This window comes from Arachis ipaensis, chromosome B08 (assembly GCF_000816755.2).
Source record: "Arachis ipaensis cultivar K30076 chromosome B08, Araip1.1, whole genome shotgun sequence".
NCBI classification, from domain to species: domain Eukaryota; kingdom Viridiplantae; phylum Streptophyta; class Magnoliopsida; order Fabales; family Fabaceae; genus Arachis; species Arachis ipaensis.
This window is the reverse complement of record NC_029792.2, coordinates 40,476,805-40,495,472: the sequence shown is the minus strand read 5'-3', so window position 1 is coordinate 40,495,472 and position 18,668 is coordinate 40,476,805. Positions and strand designations below refer to the sequence as shown.

General features: G+C 35.4%; 1 protein-coding gene and 1 long non-coding RNA gene across 4 annotated transcripts in view; one reads left to right on the top strand and one right to left on the bottom strand.

The window, feature by feature from the left end:
* On the top strand, window positions 650–1,441 carry LOC110265484. 2 transcript variants are annotated; one of them, XR_002351628.1, is made up of 3 exons: window positions 650–837; window positions 1,085–1,196; window positions 1,340–1,441. It is a non-coding gene; the product is annotated as an uncharacterized LOC110265484 (long non-coding RNA). The 2 variants fall into 2 exon arrangements; XR_002351629.1 differs by having other exon boundaries at window positions 820–837; window positions 1,120–1,196.
* LOC107610965 (glycine-rich protein 5-like) overlaps window positions 18,021–18,668 on the bottom strand; it is a 1,183-nt gene continuing 535 nt past the window's right edge. The window contains exon 2 of one of the 2 annotated variants that reach the window (XM_021109332.1): window positions 18,021–18,587. In XM_021109332.1, the coding sequence (XP_020964991.1) occupies window positions 18,312–18,587 (276 nt within the window). In that variant the 3' untranslated portion in view covers window positions 18,021–18,311. The other variant, XM_021109331.1, reaches the window with a different exon arrangement.

The following is an 18,668-nucleotide window of genomic DNA, read 5'->3' as shown; positions in this document are numbered from 1 at the left end:
GAAAATGGATACCTAATTTTGAATGTTGTTTTGTATGATCTTAGCTTTTGAATTTTGATATTTTAGCTGTTATATATTTTTACAATCCCTAAACTGTAGCCTACTTTTTTTTCTTGCCCTAAGAAAATTTTTCTATATATTGATATCAGCATTCTGTTTGGTTTTCCTCAGTGTAAAGGATGGTAAGGTTAAATTAAATATTTGTTAGTTTATAAAGAACAAGCATTCAGAATAGCTTGTTTAGTTCAACTAATTTAGTTTAGTTGAATTAGGTGGTTAATTAGAGAATCTGGACTGTTATATGAACTGCAATGATTTCAGTTTGTGGAATTCTATATAGTTCTTCAAGAGTGCCTTGAAATGAGAAAAAGATATGTTTTTAAAGAAGCGGTTGCTCCATGGGACAAAGAAGTTATATCTGACCCCAGTACTCCAAAGCCTAACCCACAACCATTCTTTTATGCACCTGAAGGAAAGTCTGATGTGAGTTTTTATGAATTTATTTTATACTTTTCCATCATCGAAGAGGTAGATATCCCAATTTTATCTTCTTTGATTAAATGAATATTAATTTGTTTTGTAATGCAGCATAACTTTGAAATGCAAGATGGGGTTATTCACGTATATCCAAATAAAAACTGTAAGTAATTAGTAATACACCAAGTTTCTTGTAGTGTCTGATTTGAACTGCAGAATATAGGGAGCAGTTTCATTTAACAAGTTTCAGTTTTTTGTTCATTGCATCTGACATATTTTTAAGTGTCCCTGTCCTGTTTGACTGACTATTGTTTTCTCTCAGATCTATACTGCAGCTGTATCAGCAAAAAACTGGAAATGGTATGTCCGTATTTATTGTTTTCTTTCCCCATCTAGTTTTTTGGTGTTGGGCAAGAGGGATTGCAGGTTTTGGTCTCCAGTTACTGCTTTCTCATTAACTGATATTTTTACAGATGTACCTATAAAAACTTAACGATAAAAATTAATAAGAAGTAGCACTTTTCTCAATCAAAGAAAGGAAAGGGGCTGGGGTGGGTTCAGTTATAAAACCCTGTTTGTCTAACTATTTTTCCTATGATTTTGGCAGAGGATCTCAGCTGACTCCTGTTTTACATCTTGGAGCTGGAGCATGTGATGGAATAATTGCCATGTCCGCAACTTATCCAATGGATATGGTTCGAGGCAGGATAACTGTACAGGTACATCTTTACCTTCATTTTTCTGTTTACCAATTGCTTGGTTTGCAAATCACATAGAGAGAAGATATAACATTGGTTTTCTTTGTGTTCTTTGTGCTCTACTGCTCTTAATATTTATAGTAGACTTTTTGTTGTATTTGCAGACAGAGAAGTCCCCTTACCAGTACAGAGGGATGTTCCATGCTTTGACAACTGTGCTTAGGGAAGAAGGCCCACGTGCTTTATATAAGGGTTGGCTTCCTTTAGTCATTGGAGTTGTGAGTAATCTTTTCATTTTTACTTCTTTACAAAGTTGATGATTACAGTCATGATCATAATGGCAAATATGAAAAATCTTAATATTGTGCTTGGGCAATTCATGCAACTGATATAATTAACTCCCTAAAGTTCTCCACCCCCTCATCTCCTGCTGTAGTGGCTGTAGTGCTGTTATTAGAATTAATGCTTTCTTATTTTTAATTGTTTTTCCTATTTTCCAGGTTCCATTGTAGGTCTAAACTTTGCTGTTTATAAGTCTTTAAAAGATTGGTTAGTTAAATCCAATCCATTTGGTCTAGTGCAAGATTCTGAGTTGAGTGTGACAACTCGCCTGGCATGTGGTGTTGCACCTAGAACTGTTGGGCAAACTGTTGCTTATCCCCTTTGAAGCACCTTTAGATTGAAGGTGTGAGTATCATTTTAGAGAAGCCAATCCATGCATGTTGTTATAATTTTATTTATTATTTTTTTAGGTGTTACATATCATAGCCCATATTGTTAACGTGGTTTCTCATCCTGGGAAATCGTGGAATAATTATTGATTACTAGACCATATAATATTACTCTACTTAACAACATTATCTCTTTTAATGTGATCATAAATGTTCCGAGGAAATAGAGTGTTCATGCAGATGTCTTGATTAATTTCCAACACCTAGACTACATGTGTCAGCTTTCTGTTTCACTTGGGTTTTAGGTATTTTCAGCACTTAGATTTGTTTTACAAACCAACTGCTGCTTTCATCTGCAATATCAAATTCCCTCTTCAGGTGGCTAGCTTTCCATTTGATGATCATAATTGCCCACCACTTCAACTGGTTATCTCTTTCTGTCATAGTGCATACTCGTGGTTGAAGTTAGATATTGAGAATGTTGTGGTTGTCTACTGTAAGGCTGGAATGAACAAGGTTGATGATTTCTAGTCTTCTATTATTCTTGAAGGTGAGTAGTATCTAAACATTTTCTTCTAAATTTAATGAACCTGCTTTACATTTACTCCATCTTTCTTTTTATGCTGCTCAGTTTTTTTTATATTTGGTAAGTTAAATGTGCTGCAGTTCTTTCCAATTGCTTAGGAGTCAATGGATTACTATAATCAGAAATGATGTGTTGATGGAAAAGGACTTGTTCTGCCCAATCAGATTGTAAGTTTGGCTTTGCTGTGTCCTAATTCAGCCAAAAATTGGGGATTCTGGAGTATTACACTCTTGCTTCTTCTTGTCTTATGTCTTACTTTATCTTTTGTAACTTAAACATGTTTTTTGTTCCCTTGTTGATTTTGCTATTTCAGGGAAGCTATGAAACATTTTGGTCCTGGTCCTGATGTTCCTCACAGCCATACCAAGCCTTGTGTACGATCTAAGGGAAGGAAGTTTGAGAGGGCTAGAGGAAGAAAGAACAACAAAGGACTTAGTGTTTAAGTTGTATTATTTCTGTATTTTTCTACCGTTTTTAGTTTTGGAATTTGAACTCGAGATTTATTTTGTATTTGAATATTAGTTTATTAATGTATAAAATAATTATAGCAAAAATTATGTCACTAATTATTGTTTGATTTGTCTTGCAATAAAATTGCATACTATATTTATAGATTTGATAATAAAAAAGGATTGAAAATTTATATTGTGTAGTAATTAAGATCAAGTAAGGAAAAGAATTTTTTTTTTTTAATTTAACAAGGCTTTCGCCATGCTTTTAAAGCGTGGCCGTATCTCTCCCTATCGCCACGCTTTAAAAGTGTGGTCGTATCTCTCTTTATCGCCACGCTTCAAAAGCGTAGCCGTATCTCTACCCATATGGCCACGCTTTTGAAGCGTGGCCCTATCTCCCACATATGGCCACGCTTTAACGGGTGGCCAATTGTAAAAAGTGTGGCAAAATAAAAAGCGTGGCGATAGATCACCAAAAGCGTGGCAATAGAGCAACCGCCACCCTTTCATAGGTCACCCTTTCAAAAGCGTGGCGGTAGCTCAAAAAGTGTGGCGAAAAGCTATCGCCACACTTTTTTCAGCTTTTTGCCACGCTTTAAAAGCGTGGCAACAGACGTGTTTTCTTGTAGTGTTTGTAACTAATAAAAAATTTTGTTTCAACATATTCAATGTAAGGCTTCAAATTTTTGAAAATTAACATAATGAGTTATTTATGATTTATTATATTTATTTAAGATTTTATATTCAAAAATTTATTTTACTAAAAATATTTAAGTGTTATATTACCCTAATTTTTATTAAAAATACCTAAATTACTCAATCCCTAACCCTAATACAACTCACACACCCCACCCCTAAAACCTAGTAGCCGCCAACCTTTCCCTTCCCAAAACACCCAGCGAGAAAGAAAAGAAAGTAAGTAAGAGAAAGGGAAAACAGAAACAGGGGAAAGAGGAAGAAGAGAAGGAGAGGGGGAAGGAGAGGAGGACGGCATCGGCAGGCATCATTGCCGCTGTGCCGTCGTGTCACACCCAAAGGAGAGAGGGCGCCATCGAGCAAGGGCCAAGGAGAGAGAGCACGCCGCGCCTGCCACAACCCCGCTGTCAGAGGAGCCATCGTTGCGCCCAGCCACCATCATCGTTGATAAACCACTATTTTATGGTTTATCTTGTGCTCATTTGAGTGGTTTTTATCAAGTCCTTACCCACTTATTCATATGATTTGCATGATTTTACAATCCCTTCCTAGTTTTGTTCTATGGTTGAAATCTTGCTTCCTAGAGATCTTTAATTTGTATATTTTAATTCTCCTTTAAACTTCGATGTCGTGATCCGTGCGTTAAGTGTTTCAGGCTTTATAGGGCAGGAATGGCTTAGAGAGTGGAGAGGAAGCTTGCAAAAATGGAAGAAACACAAGAAACCAAGGAGATAACCAGCGAGCATCGACACGCGCGCATGGCTCACGCGAGCGCACGATACGGAGAAATTTGCAGCGACGTGTGCGCGTGCCTGACGCGTACGCGTGGATTGGAGTTTGCATAAAGATGCGTGCGCGTGGATGACGCGTACGCATGACACGCCAAAACGACCAGCGACGCGCACGCTTTACTGACGCGTACGCTTGACTTGCGCGATCTGCAGAAATAACAGAAAACACTGGGGGCGATTTCGAGCCGTGTTTTGACCCAATTTCTAGCCCAGAAACACAGACTAGAGCCAAGAAATGTGCAGAGACTCAACACACATTCTCATTAGCATAGTTTTAGTTTTAGATCTGAATCTAGAGAGAAAACTACTCTCCCTCTAGGTTTTCTTTACATTCATAGTTTTATAGTTTATTGCTTTTGCTTTGGATATTGAAGAGTCATCACCTCCGTTGAAGATACTATTCTAGTTTGTTTTCTTACTCTTTTATTATTCCGTATTCTTAATTCTTGTTTAGAGTTATAATTGGATTATTTTTAGAATTTATTAATGCAAAGGATTACTTTTAATTTTAATTAATTTTGAATTCCTATTTTATTTAAATTATTATGTCTCTTTTCTACTCCAAACTCCCAATAACGAAGATGGTATCCATGATGATGGAGTAGACTCCCAACTTGACATGGGGGTTGATTAAGAGGAGACACTTGAGTTGGAATGCTCAAGTGATTAGTTAATTTGGAAGTTATTGGCTAATTCTGTATTTACTAACGCTAGACTTTCTCAAGGGAGAGGACTAGGATTTGTGAATAAGAGTTAGCTCAATCACTTGACTTTTCTTTATTTAGTAAGGGTTAACTAAGTGAAAACAACAACCTCTTTATACTACACTTGAGAGAATCCCAACAAGGATAGAACTTCCAATTAATCATTTCCTCAGTCAAGGCCTTTTATTTAGAATAATATAAATCTCTTTTAATCTTCATTGTTTTAATTTATAATTATTTATTTGCCCATTGTCCAAACTCAAAATTACCTAGAAAACTCCTAATTAATAACTTAGCACCCTTTTTAGAAACTCGTTGGGAGACGACTGATAAACACCAATTTTGTAGTTTATCTTGTGCTTATTTTGGGAGATTTTATCACCTTTTCTCACATTTATTCAATGAAATAGCATGGTTTTACAATTCTCCCTTTATTTCTGCTTAAATGTGAAAACATGCTTTTTAGGCCTTAAAATAGCTAAATTCAATTCACTTTAATTCCATTCGATGCCTTGATGTGTTTGTTGAGTAATTTCAGGTTCATAAGGCAAGTATTGGATGGAAGAAGTGAGGAGAAAAGCATGCAAAGTGGGAGAACTCATGAAGAAATAAAGGAACCGTAAAGCTATCAAGCCTGACCTCTTCGCACTCAATCAATCATAACTTGAGCTACAGAGGTCCAAATGAGGCGGTTTCAATTGCATTGGAAAGCTAACATCCGGGGCTTCAAAATGGTATAAAATTTGCCATAGTTACTTCACGTTTAGGGATGCACACGCGCACTATACGCGTGCACGCTGATGGATCAGCATGGTTCACTAAAGCAAAATCGTGGCTAGCAATTTGTAGCTCATTTTGGGCCCAATCTAACTCATTTTTGATGCTATTGAACTCAAGGATTGAAGGGAGAATGAACCAAGTAGTCAAAGTTTAGTTTTCATGATGTTTTAGGGTAGAATTCTAGAGAGAGAGGCTCTCTCCTCTCTCTAGATTTAGGATAGAAATTAGGGTAAAGTTAGGTTAATCACTATCAAATTTCTCTTTCCATTCTTGTTTTGATTTCAATTCTCTTTATATTTTAGTGTTCTATTGTCTTAATCTTCTTAGTTTCTCTTGTTAATTTTATGTTGGATCTTAATTTTCTTTAATGTAATTTTATGTTTCCATGTTTCTTTTATGTTGATCTTGATTGTTATTGTTAATTTCTTGCTTATGTTAGTTGTGGGTTCTTTTAATTCTTGCATTTTATGATGTTTACTTTTATTGCACAATAGGTGTTTGATAGAATGTTTCCTTTAGTTTTTCGGTAGCTTTCTTTGCTCTTGGCCTAGGCTAAGGGAATTGAGTGACCTTGAGTTATTGGGTCTCAATGATTTGGTGATTTGAGAACCATTGGTGATCAATTTAATACTCATTGGCACCAACCCACTACTAATCTAATTAGTAGATAGGTTGGAACTTATGGGTTGATGTGATCAAAGCCATTTGACGTACTTCAAGTCTAGGAGTAGATATTACGTACTTAAGACTTTTGGAAGTAGACTTAATAAGCTTGGTTCCTCATAATTGTCAATATATGGTTTGTAGACAAGGATGGTGATCTCAATTACCTATGTCTAGCCAAGAGTTCTTTCCCATTTATTTTATTAGTTCTTATTATTTACTTTCTTGTCATTTACTTTCTTGCTAATTACCAAATCAAACCCCCTTGCATCTTCATAGCCAATAATTAAACACTTCATTGCAATTTCTTGTGAGATGACCCGGAGTTCAAATACTTCGGTTAATTCTTATTGGGGTTTGTACTTGTGACAACCAATATTTTTTATAGGGAGAATTGTTTGTCGGTTTAGAACTATAGTTGCAACGAGAATTCATTCATTTGTGAAATTCTATACCGTACAAGAAATTCGCTCATTAAAATGGCGTCGTTGCCGGGGAGTTGCAATGGTATTATGTTATTGGCTATTGTGAATATTGTGAATATGTTTGCCTTTTGCTTATTTGTTAGTTTTTGTTAGCTTTAGGACTTTGTTGCATATTTTTTTTTAGCTTTTGCTTTTATTTGTTACTATGAATTCTCACCCTTTGGCTATGAGTTTGGCTCAAATTATGTTGTAGGGAATGGAAACTATAATGACAATATGCATCAAGGATGGAGCAATCAAGGATGGAGGGAACCTCAAAGGATTGATCACCCTTCTTGGCAACAACCTCCTCCGGTCTATTATAGGTATAATTCCCCTCCAAATGCATATCAATCTAATGGATGTGGTGACCCTTATTGTGATTGTCAACAACCACCACCACATGCCTATGAATCACCCCCTCAACATGGTTTTGAACCACCTTACTCACAAGCCCCATACCACCAAACACCCCCATATGACCTTAATCTTTATCCACCATACCAACCACCTTATGAGCCATATGAACCATACACAGAACCACCACAATTCCAACACAACTAATCCCAAGAACCACCTCCATATACATCATCTCCATACCTTACCAATATGAGCCACCTTCTAACTACAACACCTTTCTCTCAAACAATGAAACCTCTCTTCCACCACCGCCCCCCAATGAAGCCCTCACGCAAGAACTAAGGGACCTTGAGTCTCATATCCTAAGGCAACAAGAGAGGATAAAAAAGGAGTTTAAGGAGCTAGAAGCCAAGATGGCTATCATGGTAGAAGCCATTAGCAACATGGTCTCCTCCCGACTAAGCCTAAGCAACCAAGGCACTCCCATTGATGAATGTGGAGAAGCAACCAAAGAGCATAGTGAGGGAGTGAGTTTAGAGCTTCAAGGTGAAGAAGAGGAGTTGAAGAAAGAATTGCCACAAGGGGAGGAAGATGAGACAATTGAGCCGGAAGGAGTGGTTGAAAACCTAGGAGATGTTGGAAGTCCATAGGAATGTAGAATTAGAGAACCCTCTTCCAAGATGCTTGATGTTGATGTTGAGGAGGGTGTACAACCTCCAAAGCATATCATGATTGAAGACTTTGAAGAGGTTGATCAAGAGATGGATTCAATCATTGAGGAGTTCCTATCTACAATTGAATCCTCTCCCATTGGGCTTGAAATTAAGGCCAAAGAAGAAGATACCTCACCTCCTATACCCTTGGTGAGCAATGAAGAAGAAATTGAATTAGAAGCGAGCCACCAAGAGGAAGAGGTTAAAGTTGAGGAAAGTTGTAAAGAGGTGGAGATAGTCAAGGAAGAGCACAAGGGAATAGATCTCACATTGGCTAAGTGTAGGGAGGTTTCCCTTCCTAAGTCACCATCCTACACAACATTCAAGTGGGTAAAATCCTTATCCCTAAGCTTTACCTTCTCACTTAAATATGGTTTGATTGAAAATGATGGTCAACTTAAAGCCCTTTGTGGAGTTAAGAGTAGGAGAGAGTTGTGTAATGGTTGAAAACATCACTCTAGGTTCATGATGGTTGCATGCTCAAAGTTGAATGGCAATAAATTACATGGGTCTAGGGAATGTTTGGATGCTCAATTGAGAATTCACAAGTCTTGTCACCCAAATTTAACTATGGTAGTCAACGAGAAGATGGGTGCAAGAACAAGGTTTGGGACCCTGGAATTCATTTCAACAATCAAAACTCTTGGGGCCTTGTCATCTACCTAAGCTTACTTGAAGGCCTTGTGCGCCTAATTTGGGATCCCGATAGACATTGGAGATGCAAACAATGGTGGGGATTCAAGGATGAATTCAAGCACAAGCCACCTTAAGAGGAGCTCCCCATCAATGGTCCAACTTAAGGACTTAAACTAAAAGTGCTAGGTGGGAGACACCCCACCATGGTAAATTCTTTTCATTTTTCCCTTTTGTACATATTGGTAATTAGTTTATTTTATGTTTTGTTGAGTTTGTTGAGTATAATTGGTAGTTTAGTAGGTTAAATAAGGTTTTATGGTGTTTTGGTAGCTATTTGGAGGTTTAGAATGCTTGGATTGGTGCAAAAACATAGAAAATTTTTGAAAAACAGAGCATCATCCATGCGTACGCGCACTGCACGCGTACACGTGTATTATGCATTTTCACCCCTCCACACGCACGTGCCATGTGTGCGTACGCGTGGATTGAAAAATTTTACCCCTCCATACATTGACCCGAGAGTTGCGCCAACACTGCACCAGCACCATGCCTGAGGCACAAACCAACCCACGTGTACGCCCACCTGGCGCGTACCCGCGCGCGCCGATAGCGCCACCTGCCCTCCTGGTACATGTTCCAGAGAGTTGGGCCAACCCTGAGCTAACACTGTGCCCTGCGCCTAACCTAACCCACGCGTGCGTGCACCTGGTGCGTAGCGTCTTTCTGCCAATCTGCACATCGGCGCGTGGGCGTGCATGACGCATCCGCGTCGCAAAAAAAAGTTTTTTTTCTCATCTTCCATTTTCTTTTGTCCATTGCATTCGCATACTTTTATTCTTCGCATTTTCATTTTGTTTTTATAGCCTGTTTTTACTTTATTTTTTTCGAATTTCTTATTTTAATAATGGTGTTGAATGCTCTTACTCAATTGTTGAGAATTTCTTAGTTACTCTTGGTGCTTCATGACTTGTTTGGCATTAATTGTAATATTTGCTCTACACACAAGATTAGTGCTTTGGTCCTTCCTGACTCATGATCCCTTGTTTTTGTACCTCATCATCATTGAGTTAGGATGGGACCAAATGCTCTCATGCTTATCACTAATCTTGTTTGTGTTAATTGTTGTTTGAACTTGATGCTCGACATGCTCTTCATGTTATTCACTTATGCTTTGACTTTTCTCTTGCATCAAGTATTAGTTGATATGCCCCTTGCCTATATTGCTCTCTCACTTACATCCGTAGCTAACATGTAGTGAGAACCTTACTCTTATTTGATATTAGCCCCCGCCTATGTTCTACTTGCTTTGCTATCTTTGTTGTAGGCTTAATTTTCTTTCTTTTTCTTTCCTTTTAGGTTGGTCACCAAGAAGGGAAGGAATGGAAAAGCTTCTAAATAGGGCAACAAACAAGCTCACCCGCACAACCTTTTGAAGGAGCTCATCAATTGTAGCTACCTGTCCACCTTGCTCTTCTTTGCATGCACCGAGGACGGTGCAAATTTTTAAGTGTGGGGAGGTCATCCAACCGACCTCCATGGGTAACAATCTCTTTCTTTCAATACCAATTCTTAATTTCCTTTGCTAGTTAGCTATTTTATTGCATAATAGGTTGCATGCTAGTTAGAATTTATACATTTTTCATCATTTCTTTTTATGTTAGTATTACTTGGTTAGGGTGATAATCTCTTTTCCAAGAAACTGTTTTTAGGGAACCCTACCAACTTGAAAAATTTTTTCTTGTTGAACTTGCTTGAAGAATGTATTTTGGAACATGGTTTTTGAGCTAAGAACACAAGCATGTGAGTTTTGAGCACAATTGTGTGGTTACATCTTATAACCACTTATTTCCATTCTCGTGTGCATTATTCTCTTTCTATGATTGTAATATTTGATTTTTTTTATTCTTTATGTCCATTATTACATGTATACATGTATTTATATGATGGAGGCCATCATTTCATTTAGCTCACTTACCCAAATAGCCTACCTTTCATCAACCATTGTTAGCCCAATTTGAGCCTATTTAATCCATTTTGTTCTTAGTGTTAGCACATCACTACCCCTAAATGAAAAACAATAAATGTCTTTAATTTGGATCTTTGATTAGCTTAGGCTAGTGAGGGTGTGTATCATTTGGGTATGGGAAACTTGGGACATTGGTTAAGGTAAAAGTGTAATTTTTATTTTTATTAAAAATATTGGGAATTGGGTACATATTTATGCACCATATGTAAAACCATATGCATTGATACGTTTGTATATACTTTGAAAAAAAATGGAAAAAAAAAAAAATATATATATATATATATATATATAGAAAAAATATAAAGAAACAAAAAAAATGCAATAAAAAGGGGACAAAAAAATGCCCCAAAGTAAAGTAATAATAAAAATGCATATGGAATGTGAATTAAAGAGAATGCATGAGTATGTGAAAAAAGTGGAAATCATGGGCAGCTAGGTTGTGTATTAGAATTGTATAGGTTGTTATATGTGTTTGGTGAGAGCTTAGGTTAATCAAAGATTCAAATTCCAAGCTCACTTGACCATATGCATCCTACCTTGACCTTCGCCCCGTTACAACCTATGAACAAGTCCTCATGATGAATGTATGCATGCATTGAATAATTGTTGATTGTTAGATGAAAAACAAATCATGGAAAGCATGATTAGAAGAGAATTGAGTGATCGACCCTATACACTAGAGTGACTAGAGCGGATACACTTCCGGTAAGGGTTCGATGCTCAATTCCTTATTCCCAGCTTTCTTGAGCTTTCTTCTTGCAAGTCTATTTGGACTTCATTTTGATATTTGAATTGGTAGAGTTTGTGAGTCATCATATGACCTTTGCCCTACTTGCTTATATATGTTCTTGGAGATTAATTTACTTTTAACTAAGTAGGTAGAATCATATTGCATTTAGTTGCATGCATGTAGATAGGTTTATATAGTTTATTTGCATTGAATAAATGTTCATACCCCTTTTCTTGTCCTTCTTTATTCTTAGCATGAGGACATGCTTGGTTTAAGTGTGGGGAGATTTGATAAACCCCAATTTTGTGGTTTATCTTGTGCTTATTTTGGGGGATTTTATCACCTTTTCCCATATTTATTCAATGAAATAGCATGGTTTTGCAATTCTCCCTTGATTTGTGCTTAAATGTGAAAACATGCTTTTTAGGCCTTAAAATAGATAAATTCAATTCACTTTAATTCCATTCGATGCCTTGATGTGTTTTTTGAGTGATTTCAGGTTCATAAGGCAAGTATTGGATGGAAGAAGTGAGGAGAAAAGCATGCAAAGTGGGAGAACTCATGAAGAAATGAAGGAACCGTAAAGCTGTCAAGTCTGACCTCTTCTCACTCAATTGATCATAACTTGAGCTACAGAGGTCCAAATGAGACGATTCTAGTTAAGTTGGAAAGCTAACATCCGGGGCTTCAAAATTATATAAAATTTGCTATAGTTGCTTCACGTTTAGGGACGTGCACGTGCACTGTACATGTGCGCGCTGATGGATCAGCGTGGTTCACTAAAGTGAAATCGTGGCCAGCGATTTGTAGCTCATTTTGGGCCCAATCCAACTGATTTCTGATGCTATTGAATCCAAGGATTGAAGGGGGAATGAACCAAGTAATCATAGTTTAGTTTTCATGATGTTTTAGGGTAGAATTCTAGAGAGAGAGGCTCTTTCTTCTCTCTAGATTTAGGATAGAAATTAGGGTAAAGTTAGGTTAATCACTCTCAAATTTCTCTTTCAATTCTCGTTTTGATTTCAATTCTCTTTATATTTTAGTGTTCTATTATCTTAATCTTCTTAGTTTCTCTTGTTAATTTCTTATGCTGCTCTCTTTTATGTTTATGAACAATTTTTGGATCTTAATTTTCTTTAATGCAATTTTATGTTTCCATGTTTCTTTTATGTTGATCTTGATTGTTATTGTTGATTTCTTGCTTATGTTAGTTGTGGGTTCTTTTAATTCTTGCATTTTATGATGTTTACTTTTATTTCACAATAGGTGTTTGATAGAATGTTTCCTTTAGTTTTTCAGTAGCTTTCTTTGCTCTTGGCCTAGGCTAAGGGAATTGAGTGACCTTAAGTTATTAGGTCTCAATGATTTGGTGATTTGAGAACCCTTGGTGATCAATTTAATACTCATTGGCACCAACCCACTACTAATCTAATTAGTAGATAGGTTGGAACTTATGGGTTGATGTGATCAAAGCCATTTGACGTACTTCAAGTCTAGGAGTAGATATTACGTACTTAAGACTTTTGGAAGTAGACTTAATAAGCTTCGTTCCTCATAATTGTCAATATATGGTTTGTAGACAAGGATGGTGATCTCAATTACCTATGTCTAGCCAAGAGTTCTTTCCCATTTATTTTATTAGTTCTTATTATTTACTTTATTGTCATTTACTTTCTTGCTAATTACCAAATCAAACCCCCTTGCATCTTCATAACCAATAATTAAACACTTCATTGTAATTCCTTGTGAGACGACCTGGAGTTCAAATACTTCGGTTAATTCTTATTGGGGTTTGTACTTGTGACAACCAATATTTTTTATTGGGAGAATTGTTTGTCGGTTTAGAACTATACTTCCAATGAGAATTCATTCATTTGTGAAATTCTAGACCGTACAAGAAATTCACTCATCAACGACCTGGGACTTATACTCCCAATATTTTTATTCTAAATTTTTGTGACAACCTTTCTAAATTGATGAGGCAAATTTTTGCTGGTTAAGAGCTATACTCGCAACGTATTTCCTATATTGATTTCTTAATTGGCTGACTTCTGCCTTCCCATCAATCGTCGTTCAAGCTGCCGGACTGACGCATGCTAGGAGCTTTTTGTTTTCGCTGCTGTCGTGGGAGCTAGGGGAGAGAGCACCGTTGGGAGAGGAGACATTGTGATAGAGATATCGCACCGTGAAGGATGAGACCATTGTCGTTGAAGTTTCGCCACCGTTGCCAAAGCTGTGACGCCGTCTCTGATACCTCCTTGGCGTCGCCGTCGCGGATAGCTTCTTGGCGTCACAGTCGCTTCTTCTCGTTTTCCTTGTTCTCTGCACCAGCAGGAGGAAGTAGCCTTTGAGTGTGTAAACCCCGATAACCCTTCCTTTCCCATTTTGATATCAAGTTTCACATTGTTTTCAATTTTTGGGGATGAAATTTCTTTTGTGATTCAAAGGCCTAACTTTAATTTCTACTAAACTTTTTAGCTGCAAGTTCTAATTCATGCCATTCTGAAGAATGAGTTTATTACAGATGATGAGTAGTGAACATTATTGAAGATTATTGAACTGTTATTATTATGAATAATGATTTTCTTAGGTTTTTCTATTATGAGTAATTGAGATTATTTTGTTGTATAATAATTATGGAACTTTTCTTGTTGTTCAGATGTTGTGTTTAGCTTGATCTCATCTGGCCTAGTGCATCTGTGCGTGTAGAAAGTGAGCTATTATCTTGTTGTCAGAGTTTCTCTTTTCTTCTGTCCTAATTCTAAAGATAGATGATCTTGAACTTCAAATTTATTATTAAGTTACTGGATAAGTAATCAGTATATATTATATAATGGTGAGATGATCAATTTTGTTGTCATCACAAGTCAAATTTGTCTTATGAAACTTTATAGTATGATTATGTTTCTTTATGAAGTAAAAATATGAGAAGAATCAAATTATGTGGTTCGTCTTATTCTTATTCCCATTCTCATTTATATTTCTGTCAACCATCCCACCTTGGCTGCTTTGCACTAAGTGATAAAGAATTTTTGTTTGATGTTATCTTTTTTTTTCGGGGGGATGATTTACATCATTTGTTTACCTAAAAGGACCTTGATATTGCAAACATGTTGAATTGTGTGTTTCTTAGCTTTCTTTTCCTTTATTAAGTGTGCACTATGAAGTTTTGCATCTTGTCCTTATATTATGCTGCTTTATGATAAATAATTGTTATTGAGAATAACATGTTATTTTTCTTCTGACAGTTTGTAATAATATCTTTAACTTTTTTTCCCTAACTTATCTACATATTTTTAACCTTGAATAAGGTCTAGTATATATATTTTGTTTTGCATGAAAAACTCAGTACAAGGGAGAAGTTGGCTAAACTTGACATTATTTTGCAAGAGTTCTCAAATTGTATTTTGTGTGGAGAGGTCATAAAAACTGTCCACTGTCGGGAGCAGCGTTGAAGGAGAGAAATTTGGTGTGGGCATGGTTAGGGAATGCTTTGTCATGTTTTGAAACATGACTAGAACTAAAAATGCCAAGTAAAGTAAAAGAGGTGTGGTGCTTTGTCTTTTATGCTATAATTTAGTGTGTGAAATGCTAGAAATAGTTATATTTCAAAAAAGTAAATTAAATTTAGACGAGATGAAAGTTGAAATAATGAGTTTAAAATTTGGTTCAAAGGAAGTAACTTAAATTTGGATTAAATTTGGTTTCTTTTGGTTGTTCTGCATGTTCTTGTTCTTTTGTTTTGACATGAATCTCACTTTCCTTGTATGGAACTTTATGGGTGTAAAAGCATGAAAAACAGGTCAAGTATATTTGTGATTGAACGATGATTAATTAGCCCAGATTTTATATATTGAATTATCAATTCTTGATAATTTGTATCCTTGATTAGTTGGTTTTAAACTTTGAGAATAGATTCTCAAAGAATTAGTTAATTTTAACTTCTATCTTAATTTTCACTTGGACGAAGATAGTGTTATGTGTTATTTCTAATTTTGATTTTCGTTGTTTATGTTTGCAGGGATACGAAATTGATGGCGACATGCTAGGCTTTATATTGATTGAAATATGCTAGAAGAGTCAAAGATTATAAATTCTACATGATACAAATTTTATATTAGGAAAAAGTTATATTTAGTTGAATTTATAGAACTTATTTTATTGTAAAAGAATCTTAAGTAAGATATATTAATTATCTATATGATTATATATTATATAAATGTTGAGTTAGCATGTTTAGAAAATTAATTTCTATATCAATTATTTAAATAAATATTGTAAAATGAATCTATTTTTGTAACTAAAAGAATACAAAATATTACAAAAGTAAATAGTATTTTGTAACAAAATATTATAACACAAATCTAAATTGTTACAAAAAAGAGTTTATTTGTTAAATTTGTTATCACTTTTGTAACAAATTTTGGTTCTTGTATAAAAAAAAATTTGTTACAAATATTTTATCTTGCATTGTAATAGTTTTATTTTGTTACAAAAAATTTTTATAACGGGATATACTACAAAGGACCTTTTTTTGTTACAAATTCCTTTTGTTTCAAAATTTAGGTTTTTTTGTAACAATTTTTTTGTTACAAATATTGTTTTTTTTTTTGTAAGCTTCACTGGATTGATATCTACAACAGCATCCACTTTTTGATTCAAAGCACCAACAGAATTCATGAGAGTCATAGCAAAACACAGGAAACCCCAGCTCTATCAAGTATACAAAAGATGCTTTTTTAAAAAGCTATAGAATTTGAATCGGACACATATGCACAAATCCAATTTGAATAGAATATATAAACGATACAAAGAACACTGTTTGGAATCCAAACCCTAAACACCACTCTCTCGAAAGGAAAAAAAAGAGTGCCGGATTTGAAAGTTAAAACCAATTTAAAAGATTTAATCATATATACTATACCTCGGATTTTCATCTCTGGATCTGTGGCTCACCGTCATCTACCAATTAGAAGGTAGCATTTCTCTTATCATCCAATTAAGAAGTTGCATTATACTAATGCACTTCATCTCGGGATTGCCGAAGCCTAACATCATAGAGAAAAGTCGCATTACGCTAATGCACCTCGTCGACATCTCGTCTCTCCATTTTCTCTAATTCCAGTGCCTGGTGCAGTGTTTCAACTAAAGGGTACAAAGAAATAACCTTAATCTTTTTCTTCTCTAATTTTAGTTTTAGAATTTTTGAAATAGATGTAATAGTGAAGTTATTAATCTTTTTCTTCTCTAATTTTAGTTTTAGAATTTTTGAAATAGATGTAATAGTAAAGTTAAAAACAGGTGTCGACAGACTGGATAATAGCCCACTGATGGAGACTACCCAACTTTATAATAATAAACGATATTTTTAACTAATAATTTTTTTTTCAAAAAATTGGGGCCGTCTATGCTTGATTTCTTAGGTTGTATTTGTTTATAGGTACGAGACATTGATACAGAGACAAAGAGACATAAAATCGTGTTTGACAGATGGGATATAGATAGAGACATTATGTTTAGCAATACTGAATTAATATATTTTGTGTCTATCATAATAAAAAAGACACAAAAATACTAATAATAGATATAAGTTATACAAAAATACTAATTTTTATATCTTTATTATTTATATCTTATTCTCATTATTTTATTATTATTTTGTCAAATCCTATTTTCAGAACTAAATATAGCTTTAGATCCATCTCGGGGTTGGGAGTGTAGTTAGAGTTGTGTTTAGAAATTTGAGTTTATATTAATGTTAGTACAGATAGTTTTGAAAATTTTAAATAATATAATCTTTTAGCATATAAAGTAGTTTTGTCAATCATAAATCTCGTAGATATAACGCTAGTTTCTCCTCAATAATTTGATAGTATTTAAAATATTTATAGGTAGAAATGATACTGGTTTATTATAAGATATAAGTTTGAAATAATAATTAATGTGAAATAGAATATAGAATTACTTAATGACTTAATGTACCTCCAAATTATTCATGTATACCATTAATCTGTTTTGTATTTAACAGAGCTTTATATACATATTACTAAAGAACTACTATTTCGAATAACCCGCAAAATGTATATTTTTTTTATAGGTGACATACGGTTTGTATATTTTATTTAATTATTTTATGAAAATATTTAATAATTATTTAAAAGCTTTTTTTAAAAAAAAGTGTTGTATTTTTTAATAATTAAATAAATTTTATTTATTATTTATTATATTTAATATTAATGATTCATATTTAGAATTTCGAGTTTGTGACTTCAAATTTAAATTTTAGAATTTATAATTTAAAATTTAAAATTTAACTTTTAGAATTCAAGAAGCCCTGCATGCACTCATTAGTTTTTTCAGCTATTGGCTACGTTACATGCACTGATGCACATTATGTCGATGTTTGTTCTAGTATTAGATGTCCGGAGAGTGAAATTCATCATGTACTAATGGCGGACGACTATACTTTCTCATTATCAATTAATCACCGTGGTAAGAGTAAGAACTTGCAAAACTTAATTAATTAACACTACAACAAATATTGTGACAATGAAATCATGCAGCTAATTAATAAAACGATGATGGTATTCAGCATTGGGGACTGGGGAGCACCTCCATTGGCCAGAAAAAAAACTTCAAACGTTTAAATTAATCAGAAAGCAGGAAAACATACAACTTGACGCTGAAACTAGAACATCATATAACATGATGCAAATGAAAAATGAAAATCCAAAAGACTTCAACGTGAACCTAATAAAAAGGTAATAACGTGGTGCAACAATATTAGCAAAACCCAACCCTACAAATCATGACGTAACCAAGGACAAACATGCATGCAAAGAACCAAAATGATGATACACGTAACTAAGGACAATGGTGAAAGATACCACTACCACAACCCAAACCGCCGATGCCGCCACCAGCTCCACCGGCAGCTCCACCACCTAAACCTCCTCCCCCACCACCTAAGCCTCCAACACCACCTGCACCACCCAAACCTCCAACCCCTCCACCAGCGCCACCAACCCCACCACCGGCACCACCTAAGCCTCCAACGCCACCACCGGCACCACCTATGCCTCCAACACCACCACCGGCACCACCTAAGCCTCCGACACCACCACCTAAGCCTCCAATGCCTCCGGCACCACCAGCACCTCCAATTCCACCAGCGGCACCTCCTAAACCCCCAACACCGCCAACTCCGCCGCCTCCGCCGCC